This window comes from Oncorhynchus mykiss, chromosome 3 (genome assembly GCF_057628025.1).
Source record: "Oncorhynchus mykiss isolate SJ-2025 chromosome 3, ASM5762802v1, whole genome shotgun sequence".
Classification (NCBI taxonomy): domain Eukaryota; kingdom Metazoa; phylum Chordata; class Actinopteri; order Salmoniformes; family Salmonidae; genus Oncorhynchus; species Oncorhynchus mykiss.
This window is the reverse complement of record NC_143024.1, coordinates 64,558,588-64,579,214: the sequence shown is the minus strand read 5'-3', so window position 1 is coordinate 64,579,214 and position 20,627 is coordinate 64,558,588. Positions and strand designations below refer to the sequence as shown.

The window sequence follows — 20,627 nt, the reverse complement described above, 5'->3', positions numbered from 1 at the left end:
TATGAAGCCAAACTTCAGTCACCTGTGCTGTGCATTTGAAGGGTTTTGTCAGATCCTGCCTACAGCCAAGGTAGAGCAGGACTGGAGCCAGAGTAGTGCCGCTTCAGTAGAGAGGAAGGTTGTGATCTTACAAAACACCAGCCTGGTGGTGTGTTAATTCTATGGATTGCTTCATGCAGTCAGTGTGGGAATCTATTTTAGATAGATTGGCTGAAAACACGTTAGAAGCTTGGCTGTGCACAATAAAGAAGCCATGTGCTAATTATGGTTGTGAAAAACACTGTCCTGAGTTTGAGGAAGGGATGTCCCTCTGGGGGAGTCTTGTACAATGATGTTTTATACTTCCTTTGATCCAAACCAGGGGGATCTGAGACGCACACGACCACCCACTAAGCTCTATTGATAGTAAACCTTGTGGATGCGCTGGTGGTGGAGGCCCTTTGTGTGTGTTTTCGGCAACAGAGAAACACACATTGAATGGGGGAATATCAACACTGGGTTCTCCTAAGAGACATGCTCAGGTGGATGATGATGTTAAATGTTTCCTCCAGCTTCCAATCGGCTTCACTCACCTGTTTTGAAAGTAAACAAAATAGACATCGGTGCTCGTTGAGTTTTCCATTACAAACCTTTCAACTTAGCAAGTGATTTAGAATACCTGTTCAATTTCATCAGCTTCACGTAGCGTTCAAAACAGGAAGGTAGTTAAGGGTTTCTCATTTCCACACTCTGTGTAAGGATAAACAGACACGGAGGCTTCTGAAGAGCACAATAAACAAAAAAGAGCAGTCCAGTCTTATTGCCCGACAGAGGTGTCACCAATGTGTTTCATCCTCATTATTGTGGAATTTGGCCCTAATCTGATTAATTATGGTCTGGCGATGTGAGCAGACGCCTATTCATGCCCTGCAGTGAAGAAGTCATTTACCCCAGCAAAATTATCGGCTAATTATATTTGAGATGGAAAGCCTTATAACCATTTGCGCGCTTACACATTACGCCACTGAAATGGAACTGACCTTAATAATCGGTTTCATAGATTTTGCTGTCATAGACTAGGGGGCTATCATCTTGCTACCTTTAAATTAGCTTGATTAGCCATGCTATTCTTTGGAATGCAGGCAAAGGCAATTAGACTATTAGAAAGCCTTAACCACTTTCATATGGTGCCAAAAGGTAGTTTGACTTATTCAACCCCTGTTTCCCTGGAACAAACTGTTGCCTGTCAAACCTACTAGGGCGACAGAAGAGCAATATTGCTGTTATTCTTGTCGTTTCAAAAATTGCCGTTTTGATAAATAGTAAGATGCAGTTGATGTTGTAGATAGAATTTCCAACCAGTTTGAGGATATTGGGTACATTTTAGAGTGCAGACTAGTGAATGGCGTCATTGCATATGTGTGAGGATTTCACCCATCATTTTAGTCTTAACATGAAATTAAACTCCCGAGAACTAATCCCATGTTTAAAAATGTACGTCTGTTGCATGAGGAATGACGTAATAAAGTGATGGAAAGGAGTGAAATTGAGGTGTCATCAATATTAATGCACATTCTAATTTAAATAGGCAGGTTTCTACAATGGTCAGTGAGGTTCAGATAAGTTCTGTGAAAGTGGAGGGAAGCTCGATGCACCATAACAACAGGCTTTTCGATCTCTACGTTTTGTTCAGGAGATGGACGTTTCGCAAATAACTTATTCACATTTGAAAACCATTTGGATGGATTTTAGGTTCTCTCTTTTGTGATGGTTTTTGGACATCCTGTAACATTGCAGATGATGTGAGTTCACAGTGAAAGAGATTATTTTCTCTCCCCATCATTTTGAGAATGGGGTGAGTTCCACTGCGTTGCTGGGAAATGTACTATGTCCGGATGCTTTCTTTCCCCAGCTAGTCTGTGGGACTTCATTTATTCTGAACTGTGCATCAAAAGAAACCAATGTCAACAAAGACACAATGGGGACCCATTTTGACAACGCTGTTCAGCTCATGCAGTTATTAGGGGCAAATATTGTGTTCACTCTCCAATCTTGGGGACAGAGTAAACCAACATTTGTCTATATTTTGCATGACCAGAGCACACTTTTTCAGCAAATGGATTTCTGAGACAATCATTATGTTATACAACTGGTGCCCAAATGTGTTTCACGCTTGTTGTTTTTAAGCCAATACTTTTGACAGGAAGCTAAACTATAAAATGTTATATTGCAGGCTAGAAGCTGTTCATTGTGGCTGCTATCCACTTTGCCCCAAGGCTTTGGTGTATCCTGAAATATTCCCAGGTATTACTACACAAATACGCTAATACACCATTGCATTGCAAGATGTTTAATTCTCCGATTTTTGCATCTCTAGAAATGTGTTGTATTTAGATGTTCAAGGTGTAAATCTGAAAAATAAATCACTAAAATAGAACGCTGAAGTCAAAGCTACGATTACTGAGCACAACAAAAAAATAATAATTTACCTGATTCTTAACACCATAGCTGTGCCTCTTCCTTAAATTAGATTTGCATAAATAATATGAATCTTTAAAAATAATACTAGTTTAATTATGTAAAACCTGTCCCAGTTCAGTGTAATATGTATTTTTAATTATAAAGAAAGTGCGCTGTATCTAGCCTGTGCTTTGAGGTTATTCTTTCATGAAAATACGTTTTCCTTTCCTCGCTCTGTCCTACAGAGGAGTATCTGTACTCTACACCTGAGCAGCTTTATAAGAAATTACAGGGACTGTGCAGAAGGCCATACGTGGTGAGGAGACATCACGTTAAGGTAATTAACACTGACATGACAGGAACGGGATTAGCTAACACACGCTTCATTCAGTTCACAATTAATTTCTCTCTTTACGGTTTCTCCTCACCCTTCACCCTGCCTGTGTGCCTGGCTTTCTTCTGTACTGTAAGTTGACAGTTGACACCAGAGCTTAATCCTGCCTTTCATTCTTTCCTCTGTATTGTACTGTAGGTTGACACCAGTTCCTATTCCTGGGCTGCGCTGAAGGAGGACTTCAGGAGTCTGCTGGCATACAAAGAGGACCACCATCCCTGACGGACAGACTACAACTGGGCCAATGCGAGTCCGAGGATCTGCTCAGAAGTGGGCACACTTAGTTCACTCGATTAGTGGCAGAATGAGATGGATTTAAAGGTTGATGGAAAGTCTGCAGCGTAGCGAGGGAGGGAGAGTCTCAAGGGCTGTCGTCATAGCTGCCTGACATGGAGCCACGGGCAACAAACCTGTGGTGGCCTCAGACAGCCTGTCCCCACCACCTCTCTCTCTCCACTCAGCTCCACTCTGCTCAAATCAAAGCCATGCCTTTGAGACATTGTGCCTGTTGTAAACGTCCCCATCTTCACGTGCGAGAGGGAGAGGTCTTTTATGTCTACTGTGGTTTGAATTTGAAATAAAGAGAAAAGAACGTGTAAACTCTTTCAAAGGTTTCTCAAAGGCGGTGCCACCTCATATATCCGGTTGTGTTCATTTTGATCCTGTACTGGAGAGGACCTGGAGCTGGAATTGCTCCCCACCCCACGACTCCCGACAGAGTGGCAGCCAAGTTGTGGCTTGAAATGCTGTTCTCTGCCTCCACACCTGGGTTGCCAGGGGCCTCATTTATAAATTGTGCGTACGTACAAATATACCCCAAAATGTGCGTGCGCCAGTTCATACAAAAGTTGGCATTTATAAAAAATGTACTTGACATGAGAATTTGCTCACCTCCCCGCAACTTGTAGACGATGCGTACGCACATCTCTGCTAGTGTATGAAATATTGTATTGCAATCTGGCAAGTAAGTATTTTGTGCAAATGGGGGATATGATGAAAAGCTTATTCATAAAACATATTAACCAGAATGCAGCCATTTCCCATTAAAGTGGAACTGACAGCATTTTAGCAACCAAAAATCTTATTAAAATATACACCCCCAGGAAGAATGACACTTCTTTTTACATTTTCTGACAAGCAAGCACTTAGATATGGTCATTTTCATGTTTTCATACATTCTTAGAATACATACTTCCAAAACATTCCAAAGCATTTGTAAAAATTCTATAGCGATATAGAGTGGGAAAGCAGCTGTGCATTTGGACAATTAATAGACACTGCAGTAAATTAAACCTAATAAAAACATCTGTCTTGTCCAGGACTAAAGTCTACGCAGACCGGTGCAGTACACCGATCAGGTACACTAGGTCTATATGCCAACAAGCCATTTGCCACAAGGGCCTGCCATCATTCACTTTGAACTGGACCGCGTGTTTACAGGCAGTTGCAACAGCGCGACTTTAGATCATTAGAACGCATTAGGCAAAATGGATTTCTGCAAATATGTACGGTTGAAGTCGTAAGTTTACATACATCCTTAGCCAAATACATTTCAACTCAGTTTTTCACAATTCCTGACATTTAATCCTAGTAAAAATGATCTGTCTTAGGTCAGTTAGGATCACCACTTTATTTTAAGAATGTGAAACATCTGAATAATGTTAGAGAGTGATTTATTTCAGCTTTTATTTTGCCACAACTTTGGAAGTATGCTTGGGGTCATTGTCCATTTGGAAGACCCATTTGCGACCAAGCTTTAACTTCCTGGCTGATGTCTTGGGATGTTGCTTCAATATATCCACATAATTTTCCCGCCTCACGATGCCATCTATTTTGTGAAGTGCACCAGTCCCTCCTGCAGCAAAGCACCCCCCCACAACATGATGCTGCCTCCCCTGTGCCTCACGGTTGGGATGGTGTCCTTCGGCTTGCAAGCCTCCCATTTTTTTCCTCCAAACATAACGATGGTCATTATGGCCAAACAGTTATATTTTTGTTTCATCAGACCAAAAAGTACTATCTTTGTCCCCATGTGTAGTTGCAATCCGTAGCTTTTTTATGGTGGTTTTGGAGCAGTGGCTTCTTCCTTGCTGAGCGGCCTTTCAGGTTATGTCGATATAGGACTCGTTTTACTGTGGATATAGATACTTTATCCTTTTCCTCCAGCATCTTCACAAGGTCCTTTGCTGTTGTTCTGGGGATTAATTTGCACTTTTCGCACCAAAGTACGTTCATCTCTAGGAGACAGAACGCATCTCCTTCCTGAGCGGTTTGACAGCAAATGTGTTTATGCCAGCGTACTATTGTTTGTACAGATGAACGTGGTTCCTTCAGGCGTTTGGAAATTGCTCCCAAGGATGAACCAGACTTGTGGAGGTCTACAATAGTTTTTCTGAGGTCTTGCCTGATTTATTTTGATTTTCCCATGATGTCAAGCAGAGGCACTGAGTTGGAAGGTAGGCCTTGAAATACATTCACAGATACACCTCCAATTGACTCAAATTATGTAAATTAGCCTATCAGAAGCTTCTAAAGCCATAACATAATCTTCTGGAATTTTCCAAGCTGTTCAAAGGCACAGTCAACTTAGTGTATGTAGACTTCTGACCCACTGGAATTGTGATACAGAGTTGTAAGTTAAATAATCTGTCTGTAAACAATTGTTGGAAAAATGATTTGTGTCATGCACAATGCATATGTCCTAACCGACTTGCCAAAACTATAGTTTGTTAACAAGAAATTGTGGAGTGGTTGAAAAACAAGTTTTTAATGACTCTTAACATAAGTGTATGTAATCTTCCGACTTCAACTGTAAATAAATACAGCGGGAACCCTATTACATTTGGGAAGTTTACAGTCCTATTGATCAAACAATCATAAAAAGGTAGGCTATCTTTCCCTACAGTACCGGTCAAAAGTTTAGATCTAACTCATTCAAGGGTTTTTCATTATTTGTACTATTTTCTATGTTGTAGAATAGTAGTGTAGACATCAAAACTATGAAATAACATACGGAATCATTTAGTAACCAAAAAAGTGTTAACCTTTTTAAAGTAATGATGAACTGTCATTTTTCTTTGCTTATTTGAGCTGTTCTTGCCATATTATCTTAGTATTTTACCAAATATGTCTATCTTTATACCACCCATACCTTGTCCAAACACAACTGATTGGCTCAAACGCATTAAGAAGGAAAGAAATACCTCAAATTAACTTTTAACAAGGCACACCTGTTAATGTAAATGCATTCCAGGTGACTACCTCATGAAGCTTATTTGAGGGAATGCCAAGAGTGTGCAAAGCTGTCATCAAGGCAAAGGGTCGCTACTTTGAAAAATCTAAAATGTAACACATTTTTTGTTTTGGTTACTACATTATTCCATATGTGCTATTTATTTTTTTATTTTTATTTTACCTTTATTTAACTAGGCAAGTCAGTTAAGAACTAATTTTTATTTTCAATGACGGCCTAGGAACAGTGGGTTAACTGCCTGTTCAGGGGCAGAACGACAGATTTGTACCATGTCAGCTCGGGATTTGAACTTGCAACCTTGTCTGGTTGCTGATTTCATTGTCTGATGTCTTTACTATTATTGTACAATGAAGAAAATAGTAAAAATAAAGAAAACCCTTAAATGTCTGTCCAAACTTTTGACTGGTACTGTATACCGGTATGCACATTAACAACAACAAGATCAACAACTAATGCTAGCCAGAGCAAGATGAGCTAAAATCTAACGAAGGAACATTTCGACAAACCCTCTCAAACTTTTTCAGCTATTTGGCCATCAAAATTGAAATGATAAACGATGGGTAATTGCCTGCTCGTCTTTCTGTAGCTTGTCTGCCAATGTCCCAACAGAGCACCCAAGCTAACTGGCTAAAGTTTCCTAGCCTGCTAGCTACTTCCAGACACAAATGAGGGAACACCTCACTCACCATTTTACTCGCCTGAGCAGAGCTGGTTAGGCTGTTTACATGTTATATTGAGCGTACGTGACTATTACGTTTTTTTGCGCTCTGGCACACTCAGACAAGATTTCATAGTACATAGCTAGCCAGAGTGATTTAGCGAATGCAAGAGATATGCTAATTGGATAACAGTCGTTCTGCATAGCTAGCTAGCTAGCTAGCTAGCAAAGTGATTCACATTTCTTGCTAGCTAACCAAATGACACGTGCATCTTTAGCTGTGTAGCCACCGAAAAACAATACCAGGGGAAAATTTGCGACCATGACCTCTACAATGACACAGTGTCCTCCTAGCAGCTATCTAGCTAGCTAACGTTAGGCTCTGTGTTTTTAGCTTGCTACATAGATACCGTAGCATATTAGCCATGTTATGACTGACTGGTGATCATTGCCCTTGCTAGTTTGATGGGTATTGACATTCCCAGCCTTAGTTACATTTGTCAGTTTTTTGTCAAAGTTTTGAGTAATTGAAACTGAAACTGTGCGTCCTGAATGGAGGCAGCAAACAATGTACCAGGCCAGCTGTGATTTACAACCATAAAGTCATATTTTTGGACTACTAAGAAATGTATTAGTGAATTCATTTAATCATGCATTGAACTGATCTATTATGCCAACAATGCCTTAGTGTACATCATGGAATGTTGAATCAAATAGAACCTATTTTTAAAACCTCTTATGAAGTTGGTTTTGTAGCATAAACTGGGAATTTGATATTTTTGACTGATATGATTCTGTTTCGTATCTGCAAAGTAGTTAAAATGCTGTCAGTTCCACTTTAAGAAGAGAAGAGAACATCTGTGTTTATTTTTAGAATCTAAAATATAGACATAGGAATCTTTTTCCTATTTTTCCTTCTTGGATGGCCGCGTACCAGCGGAATTAGGTTACGACGTCGAAATGCAGTCAGGTTAAGACTCTGGTGAGGACGACGAGCAACCAGATGAGCTTCCCTGAGACGGTTTCTGACAGTTTGTGCAGAAATTCTTCCTTTGTGCAAACCCACAGTTTCATCAGTTGTCTGGGTGGCTGGTCTCAGACGATCCCGCAGGTGAAGAAGCAAAATGTGGAGGTCCTGGGCTGGCTTGGTTACTACACATGCGGTTGGACATACTGCCAAATTCTCTAAAATGACGTTGGAGGCGGCTTAAGGTAGAGACATTAACATTCAATGCTCGCAACAGCTCTGGGGGACATTCCTGCAGTCAGCATGCCAATTGCTCGCTCCCTCAACTTAGGACAACTGTGGCATTTTATCCACTCACTACTACTACTGTAAGTCGCGCTGGATAAGAGCGCCTGCTAAATTACTATATATATTTTTTGAAATGAAATAACATGAACATTTTAGAGTATGTGGCCTTTTATTGTCCCCAGCATAATATGCACCTGTGTAATGATCATGCTGTTTAATCACCTTCTTGATATGCCACACCTGTCATTTGGATGGATTATCTTGGCAAGTGAGAAATGCTCACTAACAGGGATGTAAACAAATGTGTGCACACAAGTTGAGAGAAATACGCTTTTTGTGCGTATGACACATTTCTGGAATCTTATTTCAACTCATGAAACATGGGACCAACACTTTACATGTTGAGTTAATATTTTTGTTCATTTTAAATGATTTTGAAAATACAATAAATCTTAGACACTTGCTATAGGCAGCATGTATGCTTATTCTGCCCATATTTAACGGTTGTAAATGAGGCCTCAGGAGACTGAAGTACCGAATCTGACTTGGGCTGACTTGGGCTAGGTACTTGTCTGCTGGTATCAATGCAGGTCTCTCTGTCTACGCTCTGTCTTGTAAAGTTCTACAAATAAACATTGTTTTCTATTGTTTTGTAGAATATAGTGTTTTGTTTTGAGAATGTTCAACATATTACAATACTAGAATCCATATTTGACAAGCAAATATCTTTGGTACATGTATTTTCAGGTGAAGCTCTCAATGTGTCATGCCCAGACTGCCAGTACTAACAATGCAATCATATACTACCATGGTTTAAATAATTGTTCAGCCCCTTTAGAGAATACCTTATAACTATGTATTCAAGGTAGAACAGACACTTTCATTAGCGGAGGGTGAAAAGGTTAAACGTTAACCATATCATCAGGAATTAACCATATAGGCCTAACCGCAGCATTGTTTGGCCGCCTTCCCCTTTTAAATCTCTACCCCCTATTCAAAGCATGTTCCCCTTTAGTGTTGCTAGCAGCAACCTGAATCCCTTGCCTTCTTATATACCCTTGATCTTTTATGAAGTAAAATCAGGCCAAGAAAACAGAATTAGTCAAACGGGCTCACACGACACCGAGGAGGAAAAGATGTTTTAAACCGATAGAGTTAATATTTGAATTAAACCTTTTCATTATGCACACGTACTTTAGGGCTGCTGTGTTGTAGGGCTAGGCTGCATAGGGACTGGAGAGGCGCCCATCGTGGTTATTAATGGACTTTGAGGTAACACAGGCCTCAGGGTGCATCATCAAACTGTCCACCCACACAACTGAGCGCGACACTCGGCTCTAGCCCCGGGCATACCTACCCACAATCCCCTTCCAATGCATTTTACGTTCTCAAAGATGATATAAAAGGAAGAGGGGGTGGAGGGGCTTGGGGACCCCTCCTCTCCTGCCCCCCCCCCCCCGCCCCCCAAACCCCTCTGGCCCCCCACCTTCAGCCAGCACAGAGAGTGGCTCACAGAGGTTTTGTATGCAGCTAATGTGTGAGTAGGAGTGGTGAGTACACAGGGGGCCCTCAGCATGGTGGCTGTATTTTCTATTGACATAATGCGTAGGGTATTATCAAGTACCACGGTAGTCGATGGGTTACTAGGAGATAATGACGTCTTTGATGCTTTGAATCTCATTCAAATCCTAGATTGCCCAGTTTGGAGCCCTGTTGTAGTCCCTTGGGATTCGTTTGTTTGGTGTATGCCATATTGGTATCGTTTGTGACAAGAAAAGTAATCCATTTGGGCTTCACACATATCTCCATAAAGCAATTGACCTGATATTTGTCCCAATCCTACCCATGATGACACCCTCTCATTTCCAATATTCAGCTCCGTGGAGAGCGGAACATAATGCAATGTGGATCCGTCGGTATCATAAACTAAATGGCCACTAAACACGACATGACACATCACTGCAATTTACCGCTAACACGTATTCAATCCGTACAACTAGAAAAATGGCATTCCATGTTTTAAACACTGAACAATTTTGCCCTGCGGTTATGCTCTTCCACCTGGTAGTCGCAGGGAGAAACGGGAGAATTAATGCAATCTCTCGAGCTAAGCAAAGTGTGTCAGACTGACTCTGCTGTTCACGTCGTGGCGCTGTATTGTAGAGGCAACAAACAGCACAGCCCACTCAGTTTGTCAACAATAGTACGGTTAGAACAGAATTGAAATCAAGACTGTTGAACATAATAAACATGTACTGTTGTGTAGACAGTATTAAAGACTGGCTGCATGTACTGTTGTGTAGACAGTATTAAAGACTGGCTGCATGTACTGTTGTGTAGACAGTATTAAAGAGTGGCTGCATGTACTGTTGTGTAGACAGTATTAAAGACTGGCTGCATTGGATATTGAGAATGAAGAGATTCTTTGTTTGTAAATGTGTGAAGATTAGTCTTCAAATTTAACCAAAAAGTAGATGCATTTGGTCACAGGTGGAAGGCTATCTTTCCTTACTCCTCCTCTGATTGTATGAGGTATTATTACTATGAAATTTGAATAGATGTCACCCCTCTTTACAGACCAATTGGGAGAGACGATAGGATAACCAACAGTTATGAAGCTATGAATCACTGCGTGCCTCTGATAGAACAGTTAAAGTCATGGCAGAGATTAGGTAATATTGTTACATTTTAGTTTATTCTGTGACAACCTTTAGATTGTCCACATCACTCTTACTTTTGTTCCAATATTCACACGGGGAACATCTAGCATCCTTCCATCAGTGGATTCATTGAGTTATCATTCACTAACACCTGATTTAATATTATCCATAACCGTGGACAGGGTTTCTATTCCCTCCTGATTATGAATAACTCCAACCCTAGCTTGATGACCACATCCCGCTTCAACCCTAACCCTAGCCTCAACCACAACCCTAACCCTAGCTTCATGTCCACATCCCGGTTCAACCCTAACCCTAGCTTAATGTCCACATCCCGGTTCAACTCCAACCCTAGCTTCATGTCCACATCCCGGTTCAACCCCAACCCTCAACTCCAACCTTAGCTTTATGTCCACATCCCGGTTCAACCCCAACCCTCAACTCCAACCTTAGCTTTATGTCCAAATCCCGGTTCAACCCCAACCCTCAACTCCAACCATAGCTTTATGTCCACATCCCGGTTCAACCCCAACCCTCAACTCCAACCTTAGCTTCATGTCCACATCCCGGTTCAACCCCAACCCTCAACTCCAACCTTAGCTTCATGTCCATAACTTGGTTCACCCCTAGAATCAATTACAACCCTATTCTGTCTACTCCACATCCACCATTCCTCTACCCATGCCCTATGTACCATGCTCCTAGTAGCTGTAGACTAGCAGAGCAGCCACAACAGACCCAGGTCGCGACCTGACGACGCCGTAAAGCCCATAACAATGCCTTCCGTCTACCCCGTCGCAAAATGCCACCCCACTGTAAAAGGTTTTATAGCAGAGTCCATAAAATACTGAATGCATTAAACGTTTTCATTGGCCTGTTAAGACACGTTGCTTTGAACAGTTGGTGTCGTGTGTACTGCATGTGTGTGTTTACTGTATTAGTTGTGTGTTCTGAAAGCGTGTGCGTGTTTGATTTGTACATGACTGTTGATCTAGGACTGTGTTACTCAAAAACAGCCGACTTGTGACCACTTTCCCTGTTTTGATTTAGGAAAATTGGCAATATCCCCAATTTAAGTCGGATGGAAACATGAATGAGATGCTTGTTTGCCCCTCCCTTTATTTTGACCATCTACCATATTTGTTATTAGTTTCTGATAAGAGCAGAATCATTAAATCCCTTTTATAGCTAGGTTACAGTTTATTTCCAGAGATTACGGTTCTATGAAAGTTTTTAAGGAGTTGACATTCAGCATACTTTGTAATAAGGTGAAGAAGGAAAAGGCTAACCCATGAGAATCAACGTACCGTGATCTCTCGCTATGTCTTGGTGTTACATTTGGAGTCTGTTGTCACTCCCTATCCTATCCCCTCCACTCATGCGTACAGCCAAGTGAGAATAATTCTCTCCCTGGTAATTAAAGTATTTTATTTTTGCCACGGGTCAAATAAAGGGAAACAGTTCATTCCTTAATGTGTAGGTCGACTTAATGTGTAGGTCGGCTAGACTGTTGCTGGAGGTTCTGAATGACTAGATTGTGGCCCTGAGCACAGGGCTTGTTCACTCGTCTTAGCCTCACAATGAAATATACTTCTATAGATCCATGAACTATGGCAAAATCATTTTTCCTCATGTCTAAGGCTAATGCCATTTTTCAAGAAATAACTGACTCCTGCAGATAGTTTCCCTATATGACGGACAGTATTATTGTGAATATTAAAATTAGAATTAACTTTTTTTGTAATAAGAAACTCTTAAGAGAGATGGAAGACAGAAAAAAGCCTCTGCTATTTGAATTTGAAAGTAAGAAAATGTTGGTTTGGGGCATTTTGAAACTGGTGGATTATCAACAAAGAACAGCAACATTAATTTCACGCATCAGAAAAAAGCCTGGTTCCGTCCTCTTGGTTCTGAGGCTGTCTGATTCTAGACTGAAACAACACCTCCAGCATGGAATGACAAACTCAAAGAAAGACAAAAACAAAGACTGGTCTGGGGAAATGTGTTTATGCAAATGTACATGTGCACATGTGGATATGGATAAGGCACAAATGTTTTCCTCATTACATCAGATAGAGGTTTCTATGTGGGAAAGACCTGTTATTCCACTCTGGAGACTGAGTGAGATGCTGAATTAAGATGTTGATGATCTCTCCAATGGCTTTATTATAACTGTCAAGGTCTTTGAAAATAATACATTTCCTACATGCAAACCGTCAGTTATTAATCAGGTATTTTCTGAAACATTGCAGGCTAAGTGCTAATTATGCAATAATAACCTATGAATAATAACCCCCGTATAATACCATTTAATATCAGGCAATTGGGAATAATGATTTGTGAATTGAATACACTGAACAAAAATATAAACGCAATGTAAAGTTTTGGTCCCATGTTTCATGAGCTGAAATTAAAGATCCCAGACTTTTTTTCCATACAAAAAGCTTATTTGTCTCATTCTGTGCACAACTTCGTTTACATCCCTGTTAGTGAGCATTTCTCTTTTGCCAAGATAATCCATCCACCTTATCAAGAAGCTGATTAAACAGCATGATCATTGACACAGGTGCACCTTGTGCTGGGGACAATAAAAGTCCACTCTAAAATGTGCAGTTTTGTCACACAACACAATGGCAAATATGTCTCAAGATTTGAGGGAGCGTGCAATTGACATGCTGACTGCACCAGAGCTGTTGCCATTGGGTTATGGTATGGGCAAGCATAAGCTATGGACAACGAACGCCATTGCATTTAATCGATGGCATTTTGAATGCACAGAGATACCGTGACGAAATCCTGAGGCCCATTGTCGTGCCATTCATCCGCTGCCATCACCTCATGTTTCAGCATGATAATGCACAGCCCATGTCGCAAAGCTCTGTACACAATTCCTGAAATCTAAAAATGTCCCAGTTGTTCCATGTCCTGCATATTCACCAGCCATGTCACCCATTGAGCATGTTTGAGATGCTCTGGATCGACATGTACGACAGCGTGTTCCAATTCCCGCCAATATCCAGTAATTTTGCACAGCCATTGAAGTTGAGTGGGACAACATGCCACAGGCCACAATCAACAGCCTGATCAAATCTATGCAAATCTATGTGTCGTGCTGCGGTGGTCACACCAGATACTGACTGGTTTTCTGATCCATGCCCTACTTTTTTTAAAGGTATCTGTGACCAACCTTCGCTGGTGACGATTCTGAAATTGCATTTTTGTCCCCCATAGTTTTATCATTGCACTGTGTTACATCTCCGGTGTGCTTTAGGACCATGCGGACGCCTCAGAGCAGTCGGGAAGGCTGTTTTCTGGTTTCAGCTTGCTGCATTTAGGACCGCAGAGACACCGCAGAGCAGACAGGCTGTTTGAAGGCAAAGCTTCTGAAAGGCTGGCGTATAAGACCAGCACAGGAGAGATGAACAGAGGTAGCTGCTGTCTGTGTTGCACTTTTTCTCTGAGTTGTAAAAGCAAGCAGAGCAGAAACTGGCTACTCTTTAGTTGTCTGATCTAGCTGGCAAGGTAACTACTGTTTGACAGAAGAAAAGTATATATATTCCCAGTACTGAGCTAGTAGTGTAACTGACATGTTACCTTAGCTAATGTTTCACCCCCCCTCCACTGAGGTGAATGAACTACCAGCAGCTAGTTAGCTAGCCAGTAGCTACCACAGCCAGCTCAGCTCTAGCTAGCCTCTAACTATCTGTCAGAAAGCAGTATCTAACAGCTGTTGTGTGTATGGAAATGTTTTGTAGCCTTTGCTTTGTCCCTTTTCAACAGAGGTACATTTGATGATGTACCATTGTACCATTAGCTAGCAGAGCTAGCCAAAAACTGGCTAACTTTAGCTATTATTTTTGCCTCAATCACACCAGACCTGAATCAAACGATGAAACCAGTGGCCAAATGATTGAAGACCGATATTCAGACATTTTTTCAGCACAATGTGAGTTTTTATTAGTTAGTATAGCAATATAATGTTTTTGAACTGTCCGTTTCCCTAGCTAATTCCCTACTTTTCACACTGACACAGTATATACAGCTCTACAGGCTTCACTGTCACGGTGCACAGTCAGTACACAACACTATGCTCATCATGTCTTAGCAGGATCAGATGGTGACTGGTGTCCCTGCAGCGTCAGACAGCCAAGGAAGACCGGTCTACATAGCTCAGGTAAATTTTCCAGTATATTATAACTACGAGTGAATGGATACAAAGTTCCATGGGTAGGGTAGATGGGTAGGCTACAGTCTGGGATCTGGGAATAATGGTCATTTCAATTGTTGAACCATTGATTCTATTCACGGATAATATAATGTATACTAATGTCATTCTTTGTCATGCCTCATCTGAGCAGGATCAGACGGTGACAGGGGTCTCATCAGGGTCAGGCAGCCAGGGAAGACCAGTCTGTGGCAGAGCTGCAGATACAACACTTTATTTTCTCTGTACAGAAAACATGGGGCAAGCAAGAAGCTTAAAAGATTTAAACTATTTTAAAGCAGTCTGACAAACCTCTAAAGTTAATTTCCAAACTGTACCAAGGGGTGATAGAGGCTTTTCCCGATGACACAAAACATGTGAAACAAAAATGTGAGGAAGAACTGGGAGATGATATTGATGATGATGAATGGATACAGATATGTTTGAATGTCCAGTCATGCTCATATAATCTCCGACATAAATTACTGTAGTTTAAGACCATCCATAGAATGTACTATATGCCAGTGAAACTGAATATAATGCACACAGAAATGTAATTCCACTGCTGGAGGTGTAAAACACAAAAGGGAAAATATTTGCATGTCAGGTCTTGTGAAGGCTGGATGAATTCTGGCAAAGAGTATGTTATTTTATCTCAGCATGTCTACAGATTCTCCCTTCGTCCTGTTTTTGTTTGCTTGGAAATGTTGATACTGGAAACTTATCAGAAGAAACAGTGTAACCTAGTATTTGTAGCGGCTAAGAAATGCATTGCAATTCATTCAAAATAACATTTTATTGGTCACATACACATATTTCCAGATGCTATTGCAGGTGTAGTGAAATGCTTGTTGGAAGGTTGGTTGATCCTCCCATAATGGATGGAAGAAATGTCAAGTTATGTATCACTAGATTTGATTCATGACAAGATGAAGGGTATGCTGTTCAACTTTCATAAGATCATGCCTTATATGGAATAAATCAAATCAAATGTTATTGATCACATACACGTGTTTAGCAGATGTTATTAAGGGTGTAGCGAAATGCTTGTTTTTCTAGCTCCACCAGTGCAGTAATATCTAACAATTTCACAACATATACCCAATATACACACATTTAAGTAAATTAATGTAATTAAGATCATATAAATATATGGACGAGCAATGTCAGAGCGGTGTAGACTAAGACAGTATAGAATACAGTATATGAGATGAGTAATGCATGATATGTAAACATTATTAAAGTGACTAGTGTTCCATTTATTAAAGTAGCCAGTGATTTAAAGTCTATGTATATAGGCAGCAGCCTCTATGTGCTAGTGATGGCTATTTAATAGTCTGATGGCCTTGGGATAGAAGCTGTTTTTCAGTCTCTCGGTCCCAGCTTTGATGCACTTGTTTTGACCTCGCCTTCTGGATGATAGCGGGGTGAACAGGCAGTGGCTCGGCTGGTTGTTGTCCTGATCTTTTTGGCCTTCCTGTGACATCGGGTGCTGTAAGTGTCCTGAAGGGCAGGTAGTTTGCCCCCGGTGATGCGTTGGGCAGACCGCATTACCCTCTGGAGAGCCCTGCGGTTGCGGGCGGTGCAGTTGCCATACCAAGCGGTGGTACAGCCCGATCGGATGTTCTCAATTGTGCATCTGTAAATGTTTGGGAGGGTTTTAGGTGCCAAGCCAAATTTCTTCAGCCTCCTGAGGTTGAAGAGGCATTGTTGCGCCTTCTTCACCACACTGTCTGTGTGGGTGGACCATTTCAGTTTGTCAGTAATGTGTATGCCGAGGAACTTAAAGCTTTCCACCTTCTCCACTGTGGTCCCATCGATCAGGATAGGGTGGGGGGTGGGGGGGTGCTCCCTCTGCTGTTTCCTGAAGTCCACGATCATCTCCTTTGTTTTGTTGATGTTGAGTGAGAGGTTATTTTTCTGGCACCACATTCCCAGAGCCCTCACCTCCTCCCTGTAGGCTGTGGCGTCATTGTTGGTAATCAAGCCTGCCTACTACTGTTGTGTCGTCTGCAAACTTGATGATTGAGTTGGAGACATGCTTGGCCATACAGTCATGGATACACAGTATAGGAGGGGGCTGAGCACGCACCATTGTGGGGCCCCAGTGTTGAGGATCAGCGAAGTGGGGGTGTTGTTTCCTACCTTCACCACCTGTGGGTGGCCCATCAGGAAGTCCAGAACCCAGTTGCACAGGGCAAGGTTCAGACCCAAGGCCTCAAGCTTAATGATAAGCTTGGAGGGTACTATGGTGTTGAATGCTGAGCTATAGTCAATGAAAAGCATTCTTACATACAAATTTCTCTTGTCCAGATGGGATAGGGCAGTTTGCAGTGAGATGGCGATTGCATCGTCTGTGGATCTATTGGGGTGGTAAGCAAATTGAAGTGGGTCTAGGTTGACAGATAAGGTAGAGGTGACATGATCCTTGACTAGTCTCTCAAAGCACTTCATGATGACAGAAGTGAGTGCCACGGGGTGATAGTCATTTAGTTCAGTCACCTTTGCTTTCTTGGGTACAGGACCAATGGTGGCCATCTTGAAGCATGTGGGGACAGCGGACTGGGATGGGGAGAGATTGCATATGTCCGTAAACACACCAACAGGCTGGTCTGCGCATCCTCTGAGGACGCGACGAAGGATGCCATCTGGGCCGGCAGCCTTGCGAGGGTTAACACACTTCAATGTCTTACTCAAGTCGGCCATGGAGAAGGAGAGCCCAAAGTTATTGGTAGCGGGCCACCAACACACTGTGTTTATCATGACACAAGGCAAGACGCAGATGTAGACACAGCAGGCAGATGGTTGGAGTTTAATATTTTTAATAATCCAAAAAGGAGTAGACAAGAGAATGGTCGTGGACAGGCAAAAGATCAAAACCAGTTCAGAGTCCAGGAGGTACAGAGTGGCAGACAGACTCGAGGTCAAGGCAGGCAGAATGGTCAGGCAGGCGGGTACGGAGTCCAGAAACAGGCAAGCGTCAAAACCGGGAGGACTATAAAAAGGAGAATAGCAAAGGCAGGAGAATGGAAAAAAATGCTGGTTGACTTGGGAACATACAAGACGAACTGGCACAGAGAGACAGGAAATACAGGGATAAATACACTGGGGAAAACAAGTGACACCTGGAGGGGGTGGAGGCAATAACAAGGACAGGTGAAACAGATCAGGGTGTGACAGTGTTATCCTCCAAGCGGGCGAAGAAGGTGTTTAGCAAGACATCAGTGTCCACAACGTGGCTGGTTTTCCTTTTGTAGTCCGTGATTGTCTGTAGACCCTGTAACATACGTCTCGTGTCTGAGCCGTTGAATTGCGGCATTACTTTGTCTCTATACGGACGTTTTGCCTGTTTGATTGCCTTGCAGAGGGAATAACTATACTGTTTGTATTATGCCATATTCCCAGTCACCTTGCCATGGTTAAATGCGGTGGTCCACTTACAGTTTTGCGTGAATGCTGCCATCTATCCACGGCTTCTGGTTAGGGTAGGTTTTAATAGTTTCAGTGGGTACAACATCTCCTAAACACTTCCTGATTAACTCAGTCACCGTATCAGTGTGTTCGTCAATATTATTCTCTGAAGCTACCCGGAACATATCCCAGTCCGCGTGATCAAAACAATCTTGAAGCATGGATTCCAATTGTTCAGACCAGCGTTGGATAGTCATCAGCACAGGTACTTCCTGTTTGAGTTTCTGCCTGTAGGAGGGAGAAGCAAAATGAAATCGTTGACAGATTTTCCGAAAGGAGATTTGTCAGCCTTTTCCTCAAGTTTGCTCTGTTAAAATCCCCATCTTCAGTAAATGCAGCCCCATGATATGTGGTTTCCGGTTTGCATGAAGTCCAGTGAAGGACTTTGAGGTCCGTCGTGGTATCGGCTTGAGGGGGGATATACATTGCCGTGACTATAACCGAAGAAAATTATCTTGGGTGATAATACGGTCGGCATTTGATTGTGAGGTATTCTAGGTTGGGGGAACAAAAGGACTTGAGTTCCTGTATGTTATCACAATTACACCATGAGTCGTTAATCATGAAACATACACCCCCGCCCATCTTCTTCCCGGAGAGATATTTATTCCTGTCTGCACAATGAACTGAGAACCCAATTGGCTGGAACGACTAAGACAGTATATCCCGAGAGAGCAATGTTTCTGTGAAACAGAGTATGTTACAATCCCTGATGTCTCGCTGGAAAGAAGCCCTTGCCCTGAGCTCGTCAACTTTATTATCCAGAGACTGAACATTTGTGAGTAATATACTCGGAAGCGGTGGGTGGTGTGCGTGCCTCCTAAGTCGGACTAGAAGACCACTCCGAGCACCTCTCCTCTGCCGGTCTGCTTCTGGAATCAGTTCAATCGCCCTGGGGAGTGCGAACAAAGGATCTGCTACAATTCAGTATGACAAAAGGAGTCTGTATTGAAATCATGTCCACATCAGGGGAGATACCTATTTAGGCAATACCTAGCTGCTAGGCTGCTCAGTCCTGGCCCTGGGGGTCTGCCTACTGTTGGTTGACACTCTGGCCCAACACACCTGAAACCAATAATGAATGTTTCACTAAGATCCTAAAGCTGAGTGGGGTGTGTTGGATTTGGGCGCTGCAGGGACGTGGACCCTTAGGGACACGACGGGGCAATTCAGCTATATTGTGCAAGTAAAAACAGCTCTACAGTACTATTAGGCCTGTGATATGAATTATATGGAGTGTGTACCGTTTCTGTGTGTTAATATGTAGGTGTATTTGTGTCTTATTTCCAAACCTTTCCTTGAGACATAAAACAAAAACATGGGAAGGAAGTTGTTCCAAGATTTGAGTTATTGACTAGCCTGGTGGGGGTTGGGCGTGCTGGCGGCCCTGGCTGGCTGGGCGGTCTGGCTAAAATTTTATATAGAGGATGTCTGAATAAAGACAATCAAAAGTCTTTGTATTTTTAAAGAGTTGTTCCTGTGTTAGTATATTGGTTAAAGGTGCAACACAGTAATGATTATTGAATTATCATTGATCTAGTTCAATCTTATCAATCACTTAAACATATTTAATAAGGATCACTTACCTAGTTGATGACTGGACAGATTGTGTAGAAATGCAGGAAATTAGCTTTAGATGCTCCCAAAAATAGGAGGAGCGTAGGTTAGGTCCTCCCCCACTTCTAAAACCAAAGTTGCGTCCCTGAACAGATGCATATCTGTATTCCAATACATTAGGGCCTATTGAATTTATTCCAATTTACTGATTTCCTTATAAGAACTGTAAAAGGGAAAATCTTTGAAATTGTTGCATGAAGCCAGTAGAAACAGTGTCATAAGATAAAGTGCCTCCCAGTTAACTGTATTGTAGCCTACATGCAACACTAGTTCTCATCATGCTATGTTGCTGCATTTGTTCCTAGAACACGATAAAGGGAAAAGAAAATGCATAAATTCACAGTGACAAACTTATAAATACGTCCTTGAAGTGGCAACTTCATTTACCACATCTGTAAACTGAATTTAGCAAATCAAGCCTTAACCCAAGCGTAGGCCTATCAGAGGACTTCTGAGACTGTCACAGAAACACGGGGAGTTATTTAAAAATGCAACACTTGAGGAAAGAAAATACATTTTTAAATAAAGGCCAGCCTCAATTTTCCATGAGGCTTCTGATGAGCCCAGTCCCAGGAGAGGCAGCATTAAAGGTACAGTAATTAGCAGAGCCCGGCTAGCTCTGATTAGTCCACATTAGCTTTTTACAGTTGCCATATGGGCCATTTAATTTCTCTGT

General features: G+C 41.9%; 1 protein-coding gene and 1 long non-coding RNA gene across 8 annotated transcripts in view; both read left to right on the top strand.

Annotated features, from left to right (window-relative positions):
• qtman (queuosine-tRNA mannosyltransferase) overlaps positions 1-6,473 on the top strand; it is a 48,674-nt gene extending 42,201 nt beyond the window's left edge. For 4 of the 7 annotated variants that reach the window (XM_090229912.1, XM_036974567.2, XM_090229911.1 and 1 more), the window contains 3 exons: positions 2,213-2,283; positions 2,685-2,776; positions 2,972-6,473. In XM_090229912.1, the coding sequence (XP_090086038.1) occupies positions 2,213-2,283; positions 2,685-2,776; positions 2,972-3,055 (247 nt within the window). In that variant the 3' untranslated portion in view covers positions 3,056-6,473. The remainder of the gene's footprint in view (positions 1-2,212; positions 2,284-2,684; positions 2,777-2,971) is intronic. The other 3 variants (XM_090229915.1, XM_090229914.1, XM_090229913.1) reach the window with 1 other exon arrangement.
• Positions 6,474-14,762: 8,289 nt separating this feature from the next.
• Positions 14,763-15,868, top strand: LOC149984645 (uncharacterized). Its single transcript, XR_016494774.1, has 2 exons — positions 14,763-14,833; positions 15,018-15,868. It is a non-coding gene; the product is annotated as an uncharacterized LOC149984645 (long non-coding RNA).
• The last annotated feature ends 4,759 nt before the right edge of the window (positions 15,869-20,627 follow it).